At 40.0% G+C, this 19,540-nt stretch overlaps 2 protein-coding genes across 2 annotated transcripts; one reads left to right on the top strand and one right to left on the bottom strand.

Moving 5' to 3' along the window:
* The first annotated feature begins 1,192 nt into the window (after nucleotides 1–1,192).
* si:ch211-203d1.3 (protein phosphatase Slingshot homolog 3) lies at nucleotides 1,193–14,604 on the top strand. The gene is made up of 17 exons (XM_061725211.1): nucleotides 1,193–1,308; nucleotides 2,613–2,754; nucleotides 4,557–4,594; nucleotides 4,704–4,890; nucleotides 6,088–6,203; nucleotides 6,327–6,395; nucleotides 7,209–7,274; nucleotides 8,617–8,799; nucleotides 9,051–9,144; nucleotides 9,225–9,353; nucleotides 9,595–9,641; nucleotides 9,772–9,918; nucleotides 11,168–11,368; nucleotides 11,498–11,738; nucleotides 11,817–11,915; nucleotides 12,027–12,116; nucleotides 13,227–14,604. Exons 2-17 carry the CDS (start codon nucleotides 2,707–2,709, stop codon nucleotides 13,362–13,364), a joined length of 1,893 nt encoding a protein of 630 aa, XP_061581195.1. The 5' UTR covers nucleotides 1,193–1,308; nucleotides 2,613–2,706; the 3' UTR covers nucleotides 13,365–14,604.
* A 35-nt stretch (nucleotides 14,605–14,639) lies between these two features.
* Nucleotides 14,640–19,390, bottom strand: mrpl18 (mitochondrial ribosomal protein L18). The gene is made up of 4 exons (XM_061725212.1): nucleotides 19,132–19,390; nucleotides 18,154–18,328; nucleotides 14,953–15,187; nucleotides 14,640–14,875 (listed from the first exon to the last, which is right to left on the bottom strand). The coding sequence occupies exons 1-4, from the start codon at nucleotides 19,220–19,222 to the stop codon at nucleotides 14,798–14,800; spliced, it is 579 nt and encodes a 192-aa protein (XP_061581196.1). The 5' UTR covers nucleotides 19,223–19,390; the 3' UTR covers nucleotides 14,640–14,797.
* Between the last annotated feature and the right edge of the window lie 150 nt (nucleotides 19,391–19,540).

Here is a 19,540-nt window from a genome sequence, read left to right as displayed (position 1 = left end):
GATGGAGAATGCCAAAAAACCCTCCAGGGACTTACGAAGTGGCATTCTCCAGGAATGTGTACAATTAAAGCATCATTTACTAGACGTGTTCAGCCAAGATATTAAGCACCACGTCAAAATAGCCCTTGGGTGTTATGTTAGATGCTGATCTTAACTTCCAGAAACATAATGTCTCCACGACTGCCTTCTATCATATTAGACATATATCTAAAGTAAGATGCTTTCTGTCACAATCAGACTCTAAAAAGTTGGTTCATGCTTTTATCTCCAGTAAATTTGATCCCTTAGATCAGTGTTTCTCAATCCTGGTCCTCGAGTACCACTGTCCTGCATGTTTTAGATGCTACCCTGCTTCAGCACACCGTGATACAAGTACCTGTGTCATCAACAGAACTGTGCAGACCTTGGTGACAAGCTAATGAGGACCTTTAATTAGAATCAGGTGTGTTGGTGCAGGGAAACATCTAAAACATGCAGGACAGTGGTACTCGAGGACCAGGATTGAGAAGCACTGCCTTAGATCATCTTCAATTTGGTCTATTTGTTCATGACTCATTGGGGATAACCCTTCCTCTATTTTTTCATAACCTATTTAGGCATAATTCTCAGGTCCATAATTACCCCACTCGCAGTTCAAATGACCTCAGACCACCAATAGTCCATACAGTTCAAACTCAATTTAATATTGGCTTCAGAGGGTCAAAGATTTACAATTCTCTGCCATTATATCTAGGTGACTTGTCTCCTCATAAATTTAACAAGTCTCTGAAATCACTTCTCTTGGACACTAAATACTTTTCATATGGTCTGCTAAATGAACCTGGGTCCATTCATTATTTTCTTTAGAGTTATATTCTTGGTGGGTTTTTTTTAATCTATTGTTGTTATACGGTATGTATGTCTCATTATCTTTGTTATTAATTTTTCTTCTTCTCTTTCACCTGTATGACATGTATTAGGATACTTATTTTTTATTTAAAGGAAATGGTATCTTTAATTGATCATAAGCAATATCACGTGATAATAAAAAAAATCAGACTGCTTCTGATAGTTTTGCACTTTAATTGAGATCAGATGTTGACTGAGGAATCTTTAGTTCAGTTTTTCCTTTTAAGTCACCGTGGACGTGAATGGTATTTTATTTATGTTGGACGTGCTCCCGGAGTTTTTCCTGCTTAAGACGTCACCAGTTCAGTCGCTGCTCGGACCAGCGGAGCAGCAGCTGCTGGAGACTCTGCTGTCACTGCTGCAGGAACAAGACTCAACCAGCGCCCAGCAGGAAACCACACTAACACCCGCTCTGGGAAGGTGAGGAGATGAACTTATTTACGGTACAGACATACAACCCCCATGTTTGCAGAGATGAGAGGCAGCAAAGGTGGCTGCCTCTGTTAGCTCGGGCTGCTTGCAGCTAAAAGCCTGATTTATGGCTCCGCGTTAAATCGACGCAGAGCCTACGGCGTATGCTCTGCGTTGGTGTAACGCGGAACCATAAATCAGCCTTAACAGAGGGCGGGGGTTTGTTGTCTGTTTTGGTGCAGTAATGACCTGCGGCAGGCATTTATTTATTTTTTTGGTACGCTAGTCAATATCTAAAAACATTTTTATATGAGTCCTGACCTGATAACAAAGCGAAGTCAGTATTTTACTGGCACTGAAGTGAAACCGTATTTGCTGTCATATAATATAGGCGTCAACACTGTTCATCTCAGTATACAGATGTTCATTGGGGGTAATTTTTCTTAAAATATACTTTATTTCTTAGGTCTGTGGCTGCGCAGACTACTATCATTATATGTTTTATACATATTTGCTACTGTAAAATGACCATTTACCAACCATTATGCCTGAATGTATTAACCAGGAAACAAAATTGTACTCTATCTGACAATATCTATACTTTCTTGTCTTTAAGCTTCTGTTTGTTGTTGTAATTTTCATGCTTCTTTTATAGACTATGTTTATTTACAATATTAATCGTGTCCCTCAGGAGATAAAGTTTCATGACCATATATAGGTACAAGTACAAATATGTCTATTCTTGATGGGAGACGTCACATTTATGGAAAAACAAACTGGTTATTAATATATAGTTCCAATTATACATTTTAAATTGAATAGTTTTGTCTTTGATGACGGTGACATGTCCAGTGTGTGCCTTTTGACAGGTGGCATCACCTCCAGCCACCCATGCAACTTTTAATAGGATCAATGTGGGTTGATGGAAAGTTTTGGTACAGCTGGTCAAATGTATTTGATACTATGAATTATTAAGTATAATATTTTCTAAAAGTGTGAAATGAACAATGATCAAAACAAAACTTTGACTAGACCGCATGCTCAGTAGCAGTACAATCACCAAGCATTGTCTAATCACCCTTGTGCCTCACAGAGAGATATTCTTAAAGTCAAATCTTGAACATTTTGTTCACAAATAAATGCCTGCTTGTGTTTTAAATTAATCAGTTAACATTTACGGAATCAGATTTGTTTTGTTCTTTTGATTGGATATGTTTTCATATTTTCTAACCCTACCTGGATTATACATCAAACACCTTAAACTCTTGTTTATAAGATGTAATCTCATAGAAATATCTGTTTTGTTATTACAGAAAAAAACTACCGCTCACAGCTTGCTGTTTTCCTGAGGAACCTGCAAAACCTGTCTTAGCCTGCCGCAGACCGAGCAGAAACCCTTACTGTGCAATGGCTCTGTTGACCTTGCATAGGCTCCCCTCCATCTCTACTGCTCCAGTGAGTCCAGTCATCCACAGGCCTTGTACAGAAATATTTTGCACTGTATCCACGGATATTAAGTTAATCTTAACAAATGTTGTCTCTGGGATGCTTGTGCTGTCACTTGTGAGGTCTGTGTGAAGAACACATGGCTCTGAATGTGTTTTGGATTTCAGCTCCACATTTGCCTGAAAGATAACGAGGCAGTTTTTTCCCCCAGTTGTTGCCAGGGATGTGATTACACTGATAATCTTGCAGGGAAAACATGTCACAGATGCTGTGATTTAGCTAGCATTTTCATTAATTACAGGAAATAAATCCCTTTGTCTTTCTAAGTGCTCACTATAGATGTTAAAAGCGTTCATATATGTAATCACCTTATCATCAGCCTCTTATCTCCTCTTTTGTAATTCTGTCATTCTATCCTCAAAATAATTTCGTAGGCTTTGTTTCTGTTCCATTCTTTATCATTGTCCACTAAACCATAAATTACTTAAGTCTCAACCCAGATCACATTCTTTGCATATTTTGTCACGCAATCTATCCGCGTAACCCAACTATCTTAACTTGTGTTCTCTTCTTTTTTTCCTCCCCCCCATCGTTCCTCTCCTGGCTCCTGCCCTCTTCTCTTTACTTTTTTTTTTTTCTTGACTCTGTCTGGACTTGTCAGTTACGTAAAAGGTAATGCTACTGTCTCAAGTTTCTTTGCCTTCCTATCGCTTGCTACTTCTCTCTTGGGATTATTTTTCCTCCTTTGTTTATTTGTCTATAATTTCGCTGTTAATCTGCTTGGTTCCATCCCCAGCTCCCACTTAGCAATGAATACAAATCACTATGTGTTCGTCTTGTCTCTCTTGCTCTACTTCTACTGCTTATCATCTTAAGTACTAAACATTTGTTCCATTTTTGTCCACATATGCCAAAAATGTTAAGCTTTTAGGAAGTGAGAAGTATGAATGGGTTAATGAATAAAAAGTTTGCATTTGTATAATCTTAATTATTGGATTACAGTTTGAGGCACAGGTCTGCCAAGTTTTACATAACATGCAACATGATATTGAGCACATGTAAATCAAGTTAGCAAGTTTTAAAGGCTGAAATTCCTTGTTTTGTTGTTGTTTTCTTAAACTCCTCATGAAGTGTTATTTCTTTTTTACATGTACAAAAATAAAATAAATCAAATCAAATCAAAAACATTTTGGGGGTGCTATTATGGTACCAGTGTTTTTTTTTTTGTTTTTTTTAATTAATTAAATAAATAAAGCTCAATATATTACTTAGACTCAACACTGACCAACAAATATAGAAATGAAAACAATGTGCAAATCTAACAGAAAGCAATTAAGGCAAATACCAACTGTTAAAACTGTACTTAAGACGGCAAGCTCACAATAATGTGTGTGTTGTGTTATGTTACTTAGGTTGTGTTGTCTCTGTGTGTAGGTTATGACTGCTGTGTGTCGTAAGAGTTTTTTGCAGTCTTTGAAGCTTTTAATGACAGCAGAGTTGGATGTTCCCATTGGAAGTTTTTATGGCTCAAGGCCTGATGTCTTAACTTTTATTAATTAAAAGTGTATGAACTTGTTGAATTGTATGACTCAAATGTGTGAGACTTGGCAACCCTGAGTTGGACTTATTCCCCCTTAGGGACATGCATTGTTTTTTACAAATACAAAACAGAAGTATTATAGTCTGCTAGAATGTATAGAAAAATCTACAGCCAGCATTGTTAAATTGACTACTTTTGCATAAAAACTGAATGTATTTTCATATTCCAGTCTTTTTCATGGTATAATTTTGTGGTTTATTTTATTTTGAAGGATGAAAGCCTTGAAAGAAGAGGGAGACTTCAAAAAAGGTAGATATAAATCAATGTCAACTTTGAAATGTCATTAATTATACTCCTAACAAAAAAAAAATCTTGATGACGGCAGTACTAAACTGACTGGTTTTTTGTCCGTCTCCAGGGAGAGCTTTGCCCTTGTTAAAGGGGCAGTCCTTCTCCTGGAGGATGGTAAGAGTGGGGGTCTCCATGACGATGCTTCACCTACTGGATCTTCTCCGGTTAAGCAAAGCGGTGGAGCATCAGACACACAGCACAAACACCTTCATGCCATGTTTGAACAGCTCCGACCAGAAGATACCATCAAACTGGTGAGGCCTCAAACCTACATCTTGTTGTTAAGCATATTAGTAAACTTGAAAATATCACTTTGTTTGTCCTGCATGAAGATCTGAAGAGTAAATGTTGGTGCACAAATTGACCCTGTGTTGTGATCGGTGTCAATGAAATAGCCTCATGGTATAAAGTAATTAATTCTTCTATAATGAAAAAGTCCATATTATATTCATTTATTTTCATTATATTTTGGTAGTATAATAGAATAGGTTTAAACTATTCAATGTCCAAAAAAAAACAAAAAACTCCTGTCTCTTTAGGTTCACTTCCTGTTCCCTACTCTAATTGATCATCTGACTCAAATTGGTCAAAAAGAATAAAACAAATTTAAAGCATGTTGCTTATCCTTTGTTTGAAATATATTAAAAAAACAACAACAAACAAACCTTTGTTTTAATGTTGTGCAATTATATTACATGGTGATTTTATAAGGTAACAACATGTGGACATTGGCCATTTTTTGATTTCATTATAAATAAATATAACTTTCTCTTTCCTGATTTGATCTAACAGGAGTGTTTAAAAATGAATGCAAGCAGACAGGCTTATTCGGCAGCTCTAGACTCCAAAATGTTTCATTTAAGACTGATACACCAAACTAACGTGAAGAAGCAGCTGTTAAAAAAAAATCTCCCAACATAACTGGCATCTGAGTGAAACATGAAGCACTTGAACACACTAAAGCATTAACTTCCTGTGGCAGAGGATATAATTTTGAAGTGCACGAGAAAGCAGTCTACATTTTTCAGGAAGGTAGAAATGAAAACAATAACAAAACCTGTTTGTATAAAGTCTGGCCCTTAACAGCTCTGTCTTCAGTATTCGAATGGCTGTATCTCACTTTTGTGTTTTTATGTTAAACTAAGACATAATATGGTCTGTTTTGCACATTTATGCTTATGAACTGAAGTTTCATCCATTGAAGATAACACTGTTAATGTCATATGTCTCTGAAAAGAATATTGACAGAGTCTGACTGGACCAACAGCATATGACACTGAAAAGACAAGAGACAGACTTTCCCCATTAGCCCTGATGTCCCAGAAAATCAGTTGTTGGCTTGGTCTTAAAAGGACCCTAAAAGTATATTCTATGATCCCACCGCCTGTCTTGACTTGTTTAACACATCTTGGCCCCCCTCCTGCTCTTTTTCTCTCTACTCTGCCCTGCAGGCGGTGCAGTTGGAGTCTGTAAGCACGGTCAGAGTCAGGTATCTGATTGTCACCTCCACTCTGGGCAGCAAAGATGAGAGCATCCTGTTGGGCATGGATTTCCCCAGCTCAGACAGGTGTGTGTAACCAAGATGCTGGTGTTCTTTTTCATTAAGACGGTACAAGATAAGATTTTTACTCAAACTATTTGTGGTTTAACGTAGTAACCTTGAAGAGTCCAATCTCTTTACTTGTTGCAGTGAGCAGTGCACTATTGGACTGGTTCTGCCAATATGGAGCGACACACAAGTGTATCTGGATGGAGATGGGTAAGAGAGAGTGGGGTGGGGGTTGGCTTGAATTAAATGTAGTTGCAGGAAGTTTGTTAAGCTGCAGCACCTTTCATGTATGGGATCCTTTCCAGAGACGGTGTCATATTTCTAGATTAGAATCATTTCCAATAAATAAAACATGCTTATTCCCTCAGACATTTGCATAAGCGTGAGTGTGTGTGTTCTTTTTTTCTTTTTTGGTGAAATGAAAGTAAAGTCGGCTTCCCCCTGTGTCTGTGTGTGTGTGTGTGTGTAAAAATGTCATTGAGAATTTCGTTTTTTGAAAGCACTAATGATTCTATGTGTTCATACATGAGGAGAACCAAGTGTCCATCCCAGCTCACTGGTAGTGTGTAGTTAAATGTGAGCCCCTGAGATACTGATACTCACAGGAAGACATAGAGAATGGCATTGTGAGACGGAGCTAAAAACAGTTAAGCTCGCATGGTGTGAGGAGTTAGCTGTTGCCTGCTCCATCTTATCTCATTTGCTGTCACATGCTCTGTCATATGAGGTTCTTTAATTGGTTGTCTTATTCCCCCAGCATGTTCACCCACGTCACACTGGATCACACTCCTGACTGTGTTAAAGTATTCTCCCTTTCACTGTCCAAGCATTTACATGATTCACTTTATTCATTAAAACTATCACTTATTTACACAGAAGGCTTTCTTTCTCCTTTATTTGGCTCACTGCCTTCTGGTCCAGTAGCAGTAGAATCAGCTGCATTTCCTTAACTCTCCTTCTCTTTCTTTTCATCTGAGTTAATGGTCAGAGCTTATTGTGCCTTTTTTTTGTTTTTTCCTGAAGTGGGTTTAGTGTGACCTCAGCAGAGAAGACCAGAATTTTCAAGCCGATCTCCATGCAAACCATGTGGTGAGTGTTAACAACAAAATAATCACAAGTTTAGTTTTTTTTTTTAGTTTATTTTGTTTTGGTCATTTACATTTTAAGATGTTTGCATATACAGACTGTATATGTACAGTATACACACAGGTATAAATATATATATTATATATATGTACACATTTCCTTTTTTTTTTCTTTTTTTTTTGACCAAAAAGGTATAGGCTGAAGCCTCATGGCTTATTTTGCCTATCCTTTTCAACAAAGGCAGACTTCAGAAACAAAAGATACTAATAAGAAGAAAACGAAACGAACGAACGAACGAACAAAACAAAGAAAATAAACAAAGAAGAGAAGAAAATAAATGTGGTCACTCACGATTTGAGGATAGCTGCAGGAGGAAAGTTGCATAATTTAGACAGTTTAATATGAAGATAATTTATATTTGTGTTCTATATTTATCCATTATTTTAGATTTATAATTTTTTTTAAATGTATAAATTGAGCTACTTTTTTTTAGTTCCTCATCCAGGCGGTTCCACAGTTTCACCCCTTCGACACTGATACACCTTGACATTTTTTTTTGTTCTTGGCCATTTCTGCTCAAAAATGCCATATAGACAACTATAGTACTGGGGTAACTCAGTAACATGTTACAGTTTACAACTTGTTTACAGAATCCTGTCCTTGTTGCAGCAGGCTGGGAGTCATTTCAAAACCTCTGTTAGCTTTCTACATGTCCCTCTCCTCTGTCTCACTACCTTGATCCAGATTAAAGCCAAAAGTGACCAAAGTCATGTGACAGTGAGCCATCAAGGACATAAATTCATAAAGTACCTTATGAGCAACAACACCCTAAACCTCTGACAGCTCCTTATCTTCTGGTGGTTTTCACATTTGTGATTCACCTGGACCTGCAGACCACATGGGTCCTGGCTCCAATTTTGTAGAGCTTAACCTACCTACATCCACATAGCTCAGTATTGAAACTAACTGGTTACCTTTAACAACTCTAGTAACTAGATGCACAAAATACAAACTTGCTCACTTTGAAGTATGTTATTTCCAGCAAAAATGGTTGAGAGTTTTATGCAAAACAAATGGAAAGCCACAAATGCCAAACCTAGTGCAAGCCAAAGGTGTTAAGGTGGTGGTTGCTCAAAGGGGCCATTTAAAAAGAGCTCACACCACCTCTGAACATGCTCAGACTGCACTCCAATAAGACCTGTCTAAGCGAATAGCCAAAAACACATGTTAATGCCAAGTATGAACACGTTCTCTGTTGTCACTCTATGATTGTTCTTTTTTTGTCAGTTTTCTCACAAAGACATGGTGGCATTAACTTTCCCCCTCCCCATGCCTTTGCTATCAGGTCAGTGCTGCAGGTGCTTAATGGCTGCTGTGAGCGAGCAGTCAAGGCAGCGGTGATCCCAGGAAATGGGCTGGAGTGGTCCCATCACTACCACCACCACATCGAGTCTGATCGCATCTGCCTCAACGAGTGGGAGGCCATGAACGACCTGGAGTCGGTCCGCAGGGACAGTGATGGACAGAGGTGAGAACCGTACCTCTTTGAAAGTAGGCTGAAGTTCTACTGCAAAAGTCAAGACTAAAGTAAAGTTTTGAAGTACTTAAAAGCTTGTATCCTGCAGAATGATGGTTAATGGAATTATATAGATACAAATATTGTTAAATTTGTTGTTGTTAGATGTTATCAATGTTGAAAGGGCGAATTTGACATTATTGCTTCTTGCTCATGTGTACACGTCAGATTGTATTAAAGCTTATTTTTTGTTGTGAGAGAAGTTCAGTAGACAGAGTTTCCAATGAAAGACTGATCAAAGAGCATCTGAGGGACATCATGAGGACTGAGGACCTGGACAACCTCACTTCTAAAATGGTGAGACATTTGGGCGAGTAGGGAAAGGAAGATTTTCTGGAAAGCAGAAGTTTCATTTATTTTTCTCTTCACTTGTGTAGGTGCATTCTGCTCTGGAAACCAGGATAGGCTTTGACATGAGACCTTACAAGGAGTACATTGACAATGAGATTTTGGTTACCATGGCTCAAATGGACAAACCCTCCAAAATATTCGACTACCTTTATCTGGTGAGTAATAGTTCAGCTTCAAAGACTGTCCTAAGCTGTATTATCACCATTGAAAGAAGCTTTTACTTTTGCTCTTGTCTGTTAAGTGACGGAAGTGTGCTTTCACCAGGATGATGTAGTCATATGACTTGGACTTCCCTTTTGTGGAAGATGTGTGTTCGCAGTGATAGGGAAGACGACTATGTTGGCCTCTTCCGTCACAGCAGCTGCGACTGAACTTCTTTTTTCTTTCTGGTTTCAGGGCTCTGAGTGGAATGCAGCTAATTTTGAGGAGCTGCAGAAAAACAAGTTAGTGTCTTTGAAGTTTCTGATGACTCGGCATATTGACATCTGTCCCTTATTTCACTATAACATGTTCAATTTGGTGTGGATGTGAGTCACCACTATGGGTCTGAGCCCACGTGTCTATATTTTTCAGCATTGGCTACATTCTTAATGTGACGAGGGAGATTGACAACTTTTTCCCAGAGTCCTTCACTTACATGAACATCAGAGTGTACGATGTGGAAGCCACCGACCTCCTGTCCCATTGGCCTGCCACATATAACTTCATCAACACTGCAAGGTACACGGGAACTACCAAACACTCCAAAACATACTGCATAGTCTTTCTAATTCATGAGAACTCTCATCTGAATTGATGTTTTCCTGTAATGCTGTAACATCTGTAAAGGTGCAATCCTGTTGTATCTGCACCATGTTGGTGTCAAAATGACAAAAGTGTGCCTCATTAAGCTGAAAGAAGGAAAGGAACTAAGGATAAAATCAAAGCTTTAAAGAAGATTATTTTACTTTCAACTGCTTTAGTTTGCCTGAAGCTAAAACAAGAAATGAAACGTTTAGCACACATAATCTCCCTTTACTGAAGTGAGCGTCCATGCTGCACTGCAGTACTTATCTGCACAACTTCCTCCAGCCTGTAATACCACAGGCTTGACGTATCAGCATACAGTATGTTTGTTTGTTTTCTTCTTTCTTGGCTGCAGTTAATTTGTAGGACTGATACGGTCTTCATGTGTCTTGAATAAACATGGAGTAGATAAGCTTATCTTTTGTTCTAACCTTTGAAACACCTGTCTTGGCTCCGTCTGAAACATTGGCTCCTGGAATAGAAGCAGTCTAAAGTGTCGTGAAGTTTCATGGCACAACCATTTTTTTCCCCCAAACATGTTCCCAAGCTGCAGTTTTTAGTTTTGTAGTTTTGCTTATACTCTTCGTTGCAGACATCTCCACAATATCATGAAACAGAACTTCTGAATGAAGGAAACTCCTGTATCATGTTTAAAACTTTACTGTATATAAAAAGATTGTTTCCAAACTTCGAATAAGCCTGTAACATACTTTGAAATTAATAACTCATTGTTTGTGGTTCTTCAGTAAAGAGAACATACTCTTATACAGTGTCCTTCTGAAAATACTTTCTGAAATATTTAAATATTTATTTATATCTTGCAATTTTGTTTTTCTGAGAAGTGCCTTAACACATTGCTCCCATCGCCGTTCTAATTTGGTGTACTTTAACTTAAATGTCAACAAATGCAGACTGATGTTGCAAAACATCATGACTGACATGTAGAAATAGAAAAGGCCGGCTTCTGTATTTTCAGCTGCAAAAGAAGAAACTGCAAGAAGTCTGGAAGTAGGAAAAAACATTTAAAAAACTTGCTAGTTTTACTAGAACTGATCACAAGTTTCACAAGCTAGGAGTACTTCCAACACAAATAGTTTGAAATTGTAGTGCCTGTAAGTCTAGTCCACAGCAGTAGTACATGAAAGAGCTCATGGGCTTCTCTCTCCATCTCTGCGTGTCACAGGAAGAGTGGTCAGGCCGTGTTGGTGCACTGCAAGATGGGAGTTTCTCGATCTGCGTCCTCTGTGATGGCCTATGCCATGAAACAACAACGCTGGCCTCTGGAAATGGCCCTGACCTACGTTAGAGATTGCCGGCCCATCATCAAGCCAAATGACGGCTTCATGAAGCAGCTGCAGACCTACAACGGCATTCTCAACGCAAGGTCACTTTTTAGCACTGCAGATTTTTTTATTGTGGCCATTTCACACTGAAAAGCTGTGGGGATAAAAAAATGTTTGTTAGTTACTGTGAAGTATATGTATGTGGAATCATGTAATGTTTCCTCTTGCAGTCAGCAGCGTCACAGCGCCCTCTGGAGACGAAAGTCAAGGGACCAAAGACAAAAGTCAGTGAGACAGGAGGAAAGAGAGGAGGCAGACGAAGCAGGAGAGGAAAAGGAGGACGAAGACAATGATGATGAATATGACGAAGAGGACGAGGACGAAGAGGAGGAAGAGGAGGATACAGAGAGTCCACGTGAACATGACTCAGACAATCCAGATGAAAAAAATGATTCTGAGGGAGACCATGAGGTGATTGCGTCATTAATAGAATTAGTTATTTTAAACCCTGCAGATTCAGCTTCAACTCTTTATTCATCACATATCCAGGTGTTTGCAGAAGCAGCTCTCACGTCAGACACCATCCAGTCCTCTGCGCCCTCAGAACCAGCAGTCGGTCCTGTCGTCACTTTAAATGAACCAGACAAGGTGAGCAGTACACCTCAACCACTTTTATTCCTATACACAAACATGCACATTGCTTTTGTTGATATTTTGTACATTTCTCTTTTAAATTTTTCTTGTGTTTTCAATCTCAAGGTTGTTCCCAGTGTTAATCGCAGTGGCAGAATGAACCTCTTCTCCCTTATGCAGTCCATTAGTGAACTAGATGATGGAGATAAAGGACAGGTAAACAAAGCTTTCTATGCTCTTGTGTTTATAGTTTAAACTGTGACATCTAAGGCACATTTTTAGGGGGAAATTTAAAGAAGCCCTTTGCTGACATCTGGGAAGAATTTGCTTGTCATTTTTTGTTTTTTATTCTGTTATTCTGTTGAATCTTTCAATGTAAAACTCTTGAAATCGGAGAAGAGACAGCTGAACATTCTCAGAGACAATTGAAAATACGTGGAGGGACAGGGAGTTGGTACAGTCTTATAGGACCCCAGAAAATTAAACTGACAGAAGTTAATTTCTATGGGTTGTGGTTGCCTTACTAAAACACTAGTGAACGCCTCAGACGATGGCTTTATGTCTTTGTCTATTTAGACCCCAGTGTTGCATTTGATAGAAGAGTGCCAAGTTGAAATGCCCTTTTTGATAGGTGAAGTAATTGTTTTGCATTTCAAGACTCTAGATAGATAGTGAATATTTTACAATACTGCCAGAAACGGGAGGCGATCAGGCATTGTATTTCTAATGCAACAAATGGAGGTGAGACCTTCTAAGACAAACCAGAAGCCTTTGAACCCCTTTGAATCCCTTTGCATTCAATAGCTCTGTTATGGTTTGCGATACTTTGCTTGCATGATTTGGGTCCAGCTGTCCCGTTAAACCAAAGGCTCACTACAAGTCAATATGAAATTATTCTGTGCCTAAATTGATGGGAATGGTCTCTTTAAGCCGGAAGATGCTTAGATTCATTAAACACAGGGGTAACTGAAAGGCTTGATGTGTGTGAAAACGATATACCCACTTTTATGATCATAACCCAGTTGAATTATATATGAATATTGGGATGAGTGTATCACTAAATAAGGGAATATCTTTTGGATCTATCGTGTTCCTTCTCACCAGTAAATTTTCAGTAAATATATAATTTGTGCCAAGACACTGAAGTTTTTCGGATGAAAGTTTCTCAGCTTGTTTTACTGATTTGAGATTTTAAGACTGTTGGGGTCAAACACATTTTTCTACTTCAGCTTCCTTACTGTACATTACAATCAAAAAAGTCCATGTAAAAAAATAAATAAATAGTAGCTCATAACTGATTCTGATTTGCCCTTATTCTTTACAAAGTGGCCCGGGAATCCAAAGCGGTCTCCAAGACAGCGGTTGCGTAGCCAGGGGCGAAAGACTCTCACCCACCAAAGCGGATGTGTGGATGTTCCAGCTGAACCACGTAGTCTGCCAGACGCAGGCCAAAGCAAACCCTAAAGTCGTCTGAGAAATGGACTTTAGGAGCATAGAAAAGTAAGAGGGACCATTGAGACGGTCCAAGGAGGAAATCCTGAAGGAGATGACACACGAGGGACACATGCCAAGGCTTTTATACACCCATGTTTTGTCACTTTTTTTATGCACATCTCACTTCATGAAAATGATGTCGGTTAATTTCAGTGAGGATCTTTCCACAGTATTGCTGTATCAGTAAAAGTCCGGATATCTTATAACAGATTGTGATGTCTGTTGTTGTGTTATGGTTGTCAAGTGTTTATGAAGATATCTTAACACAAACCATTACGTCTGACCAGGGCTCCCTTCTTGCTTCCTGTCGCTGTCCCATCAACACATCACAGAGATCTATGCAAAAACTGTTTAAACTTTTGAGACTTTGAAGCTACTTCTTGATGTTCGTTGTTCTTGGATGAGAGGATTTTAATGTATCTAAGCTGTGCATTATGAGCCATATCATGGCCAGTTTTATGGCACATTCCTGTTTGCCAAATGATGTATTTCAATGTGCCAGTGAGTATATTTAATGGAAAACCTTTACGTCAGTATGTTAGGAACGATCAACACAAATGTTATTTTTATTCTAAGTCAGGATCAGGACTGCATGAGTGCCTTTACCCTGAGAATGAAAACATACCTGGTGTCTGGTGTTTTTAATTACTTTACTGTGAGGTGGTGGCCACATATTGAACATCTTCTGGACGGTTTCTCTCTTGGTTTTATTGCTGCATCTCAAGAGCCTGCATTTATGCACGCAGAGTTTGAGTTTATATGTATGAGCACATACTTGCTGGATGACCTTGGTGCATGTTTTTGTGTTTCTTCCAGCCTGTAAGAGCAAACATGTTCAGGATTTCCTTTTTTTTAATGAGCAATGAATATTTCAGCTAATTATTCATGTCACTAAATGCTGAAGTGGAACATCATTTCATGCTGTTATACTTTTCATCAGGTAAACCGAAGCTAAATCTTAATTTGCTAAACTTTAATTTATTTAACCATAATGCTAACCATTAATGCGTAAATACGCACTTTATAATCCCGCAGTACACACTGTTCACATTGTCATAAGCCACTGCGCCCTGGACCATGCTTACAATGAGAAGTGATTATTGTAAGTTATATTCAGCTCTCCATTTCTTTTTATGTTAAGCTGTTCACGGTGAGCACCTCGTTCTTGTTTACAGGCACTTTGAGTGAAAAATAAATGATTGTTCTCCAACCCAACATATTTTCTCATTTGAATAATACACCAGGTGACATCAGAAATACTTTACTTATCAGAACACAAAAACTGCCTTATAATTCCTTGCATTCTCTGTATTGTTGGTAATCGTAATATCTGTACAGTAATAATTGACAGAAGAGCAGGGAATTAGACAAAGCATTGATCAAACATGACATGATGGACAAATTCAGGTGCCGATATATTTCCTTCTGGGCTCACTAAGGGTGACTCCTCCCTCTTTTATTGCAGTCCTGAAAGCTTGAACCTGCAAGAAGTAGAGATCAAATGAAGCAAGAGACGACTTAAAAAGTATGTGTAATTATGCCTCCTGTATGCACTCACAGCATCCGAGCGGTATGTCCAAGGAATGGCTCTGTAGACCATTCTGGTGATCCCGGCCTGCTGGCATCGATGCGCCAGCACTTCCCCCACAGCCTGACATGCTGCCACACAGTTAGTGGAGGCCAGCTCCCTCTTCACCGCCCACTCTCTGGTGGAACAGGACAGCACTGGGACAGGAGAGCTGCAGGAGAACACCTCTGCTGTCACATGGTGTTGGCTGCGAGAGAACTTCAGCCTGAAAAGATCAAGTGGGAGAAGAGTGTGTGAGGACTTAAGATGTGTCTGCTAGAGATCTCCATCCTATAGGCGGAATCTAACAAAGTACAGCACTTCAGCACTTTACTGAAATATTTCTGGTCTTTTTTTTTTTTACTTTCTCTCCTTTTGATTTTTTATCAAAATAGTTCACTTACAGTTGCGTGACAGTTTTAATGACTATAATTTATGACTAACAAAATAAGAGCATTTATTTACTGAAATCCATTTTGTCTTTTCTTTTAGTTCACAATATTTAATCAATGTGTATATAAACTGAAAATATTTAAAATACATAAATGTTCTCTAATTGCCTTTTGTGTTTTCATTGAGGCTATTATAGGAATTACATACATAGGAATGTCCACAGCATTTCAGTGTCAACAAAGGTAGAACTATCAGATTCTGAGGAAATAATTGTAGTTTGTAAGTGGTTGACAGGTAAATCATTTTGGATTTCATCTCTAAATCAAAAACTTGACAGGTATGCAGTCAACCCGTTTAGTGTGAAATGTGGGAGACCAAATACGGTGTGTGTATTGGAGAAAATTGACTACTTTATCACTTAATACTCTGGAACAATGATGGTTGTTATTATTGGCTTAGTTCCCTGAGCATACCTGTCAAGTTTTGGATTTAAAAATAAGGGAAAACTTCCGCCACCCACTGTCCAACCAGCCCAACCGAGGTCAAGTATTACATTTTAAGACAGATTTACAACAAATCTAAAATATCCATCCGTCAACCACTTGCAAACTACAATTTGTTTTGTACCTTTGTTGACCATGAAATTCCTATGTATGCTATTCCTATAATAGAGCCTAAATGAAAACACAAAAGTGAATTAAAGCACATTTATTTATATTAAATATTTTCAGTTTTCATTGATTGTCTTCAAGTGAAACATTTACATTTTCACTCATGTGGCTCTCTGGCATTCACTGATTGATGACACAGACGCACGTTCCTTCCCCCGGGCCGTGAGAGACACTAACATCACCCATCCTGCTGATCTTTAGGAAAGTAAATCCAGTATCCCATTTTTAGAGATATTTACACGAAGTGTTCGCTTTTTTGGCAGAAATATCTTCTCTCTGGTTACATCCATCCATCCATCTCTGATTTGTTGTTCCGAGTTTGTTCCCGTTTTCGCCACTAACCTCGCGAGAACTGCCACCCAGGCTACAGCAGGTGGCAGTAGCGCGAGGTCAGTTACAATTAAAAAGGTATAGTCCTTGATTTTGGAGAGCTAGCAAGATTTGAAAGTGGCACCTCCTCTAAGCCCCGCCCCCTCCTCCCGTCAGCGCTCCGTCCAAAGCCACGCCCCCACAAACTTTGGGGAACGCGCATTTGCAGGAGTTGAGTTTTCCAGGACATTTTGGACAGCACATTTTCAACAAAACTACCCCATGTCTCATTCACCTGTAGGCGAGGCCGGTTTTAGGGGGGGGGGGGGGGGGGGTGGGGGGCTGTGCCCACCCAAACGTGTGTCCTGCCCACCCAATCAAAGTTATGGGGATCCTTTATTTTTTTATCATTTTATTTTTTTATAAATATAAAATAATATCACAGAATATGTGTACCGTTTCTGATTGGGTGGGCACTGCGCATCATTTTTAGACACAACATTGAACACATACCGCAAAAGTAGTGTCTTGGCGGAGGGACCCGACGTCCCAGGAAAATGAGCACAACAGAGAAGTTCAGAACAGCACACACTGAAGGCTGATTTATGGTTCCGCGTTACACCAACGCAGAATGGTGCCCGTCGCCGCGTACCCTACGCCGTAGGCTACGGCGTAGCCTACTGCGTAGCTGTGGCAACAGAGCCTGCACGGCAGCGCAGCGCACCGCCACCCGCACTCTCCGCCCTCGCCGGGATGGAGACGCCTCCATCCCCACGGACCCCCATACTGGAGGTCCGTGGGGACCCCCAGTAGCGGACAACCTGCGCCGCAGAATCGCACTTTGGCTTTCTTTTTTTAGCCTTTTTAGCAGGGCGAGCCGTTACATTCGACGTGACCGCCCGACCGCGAGCTGGCAGTGAAGCCGGGAGCGGCGGGGGCCCTCCGAAGTCAGGCCGCGGTTGCCAGTCGGTCTGGAAGAGCGGGGGGGGGGTTACACTGGGACAGAGGACCCGTGGGAAGCGGACACGGGGGCTGGAAGCAGAGTGCGTGCATGGGACAGAGGAGGGCGTGGGCGGGACTTAAAATGAAGGCATCTGATTGGTTCCTTCCCCCCTGCCAATCCCCTGGTCCTCTGACCAATCCGTGCCATTCGGTGCGCAAAAAACAGATTGGTCAGAGTTTTTACAAGATTAAAGCTGTCAGAGAGGTCGGATTTTTTTCTTTCCTTTTTCTGAACACATTATTCACTGGCTACTCTCAGGATGGAAGGACCATTTCACCCAGTATAACTATAAATGTTTTTGAATACGATTACAGACTATACCTTTAAGTTTGGAGAGGCGCAATAATCCTTTTTAAAAATGATTATATTATAAAACGAGAAATGTATGGGTAAATACTAATACGGGAAGACAGCGGGAAAGACGGGTACAATTCGGTAGGTTCCCCCGGCCGAAACGGGAGACGCATTTGAACGTAAACATAGTCACCGCGGTTGAATTGGTTTGATATTGGATATTATGAATTCAACACCCATTTAACTTGTGATACATACCACTGATTATGGGTTTTATGGGTGTTGAATTCATTAAACCTCATTAAATCAGCCCATAATATGATTTTATATTAATTACTCTCTTGTGATATATAGTCTAGATGACCATGAACACATTACAAGCAATATGACCAAAATCAGTGGTATGTATCACAAGTTAAATGGATGTCTTTGAATGTTGAATATCCAATATCCAATATCAAACCAATTCAACCGCGGTAACATAGTCGCGTTAAGCCTCTCCCCAGACAGCAGAGTCGGTACCTGTGGTAGAACTGCCGGTGCGGCCACGTGGTCTTCCAGCCTCGGTCCTTCACAGCCAGCGCCAGCTGCTCCAGGTTCCGCGGGTTTCTGTTCTCAAACGTGGGGTTCACGGCTCCGTTCTCCTCCGTGCTGGGCTCCGGCTCCGGCCGGGCGGCCGCTCCGCTCACACACCGCGCTGCGGACACAACCAGCTTTCATTAAAACAACAGCTAAACATTTAATGGTCGTGACGTTAAAGGCAGATGAAGCTCAAAAACGAGAGAAACCAGTCGCTCACTTACCCAGTACTCGAGTTGTGAAAAGAAATCAGGGGGGAGGGCGATTTTATCATATGGGGACAGATAATTTGTGCATATTACAAATAATAGCAGTGACCAAAACACCTGCAGAAACACTGCAGGAATGACATAGCAGCAGTTAAATGCAGCCTTCTGTAAGCTTTAAATATCCACTGGGCTTACATCAAATACATCAAAACACAAAAATTTACAGTTTTCTGAACTTATCAATATGCCTCTGTCCTTCACAGGATAAGTAAAATGGATCACTGCAAAAACTCAAAATCTTAACAAGAATATTTGTCTTATTTCTAGTAAAATGTCTCATTTTAGTAAAAAAAAATCTCATTACACTTAAAACAAGACTCAATTTTCACCTGTTTCAAGTAGAATTTCACTTAAAATAAGTAGAAAAATCTGTCTGGAACAAGATTTTTTTGCTTGTACTGAGAAGATAAATCTTGTCCCACTGCCAGATTTTCCTACTTATTTCAAGTGAAAATTTACTTGAAACAGGTGAAAATTGTCAAATAAGTTATTTTTCTGGTGATGACTCTAAATGTTGAAATAGCAGTAAAACCACATCCATTGATGAAATGACATAAGGGATGGATGGAAAGGGGGGATGGCAGTTTTACAGGGGGATGATTTGGACCGTTTTTATTTCAGGGGGGATGCCATCCCCCTCATCTCGACTCACCCGTCTGGTTTGCAGGAACAGCGACGGAACCGCAGCGGTGAATCCGACCCAACAACAAGCGGACGCTGCGACTAAGTTCCCCGAAAGCCATCCCGTGTTGAGCCGCGTTCACCTCACTAATCCAAATGCTGTCTGTGTTACCATCCGAAGACGCTTTCTGTCTTTAGAAACAGTCAAATCGGCTGTTGTTCACGGTTATTTCACACAACTTCACATTGACATGAGGAGCGCCATCTTGACATTTACTGGTGCTGCTCGGTGAGAAGTACCGACAGAAACAGACGTAGCGATCAAGGTTCCGCTTTCATGTCTGCATAAGACCGACATACTCCAAGAACAAAAAGATCCACTTCCGTGTATATTTGTGTACATACTAAGTCACAAACAGGAACAATAGGGAGAAGCGAAG

Source organism: Cololabis saira, chromosome 7 (assembly GCF_033807715.1).
Source record: "Cololabis saira isolate AMF1-May2022 chromosome 7, fColSai1.1, whole genome shotgun sequence".
NCBI classification, from domain to species: Eukaryota; Metazoa; Chordata; class Actinopteri; order Beloniformes; family Belonidae; genus Cololabis; species Cololabis saira.
This window is presented reverse-complemented; position numbering and strand designations above follow the sequence as displayed.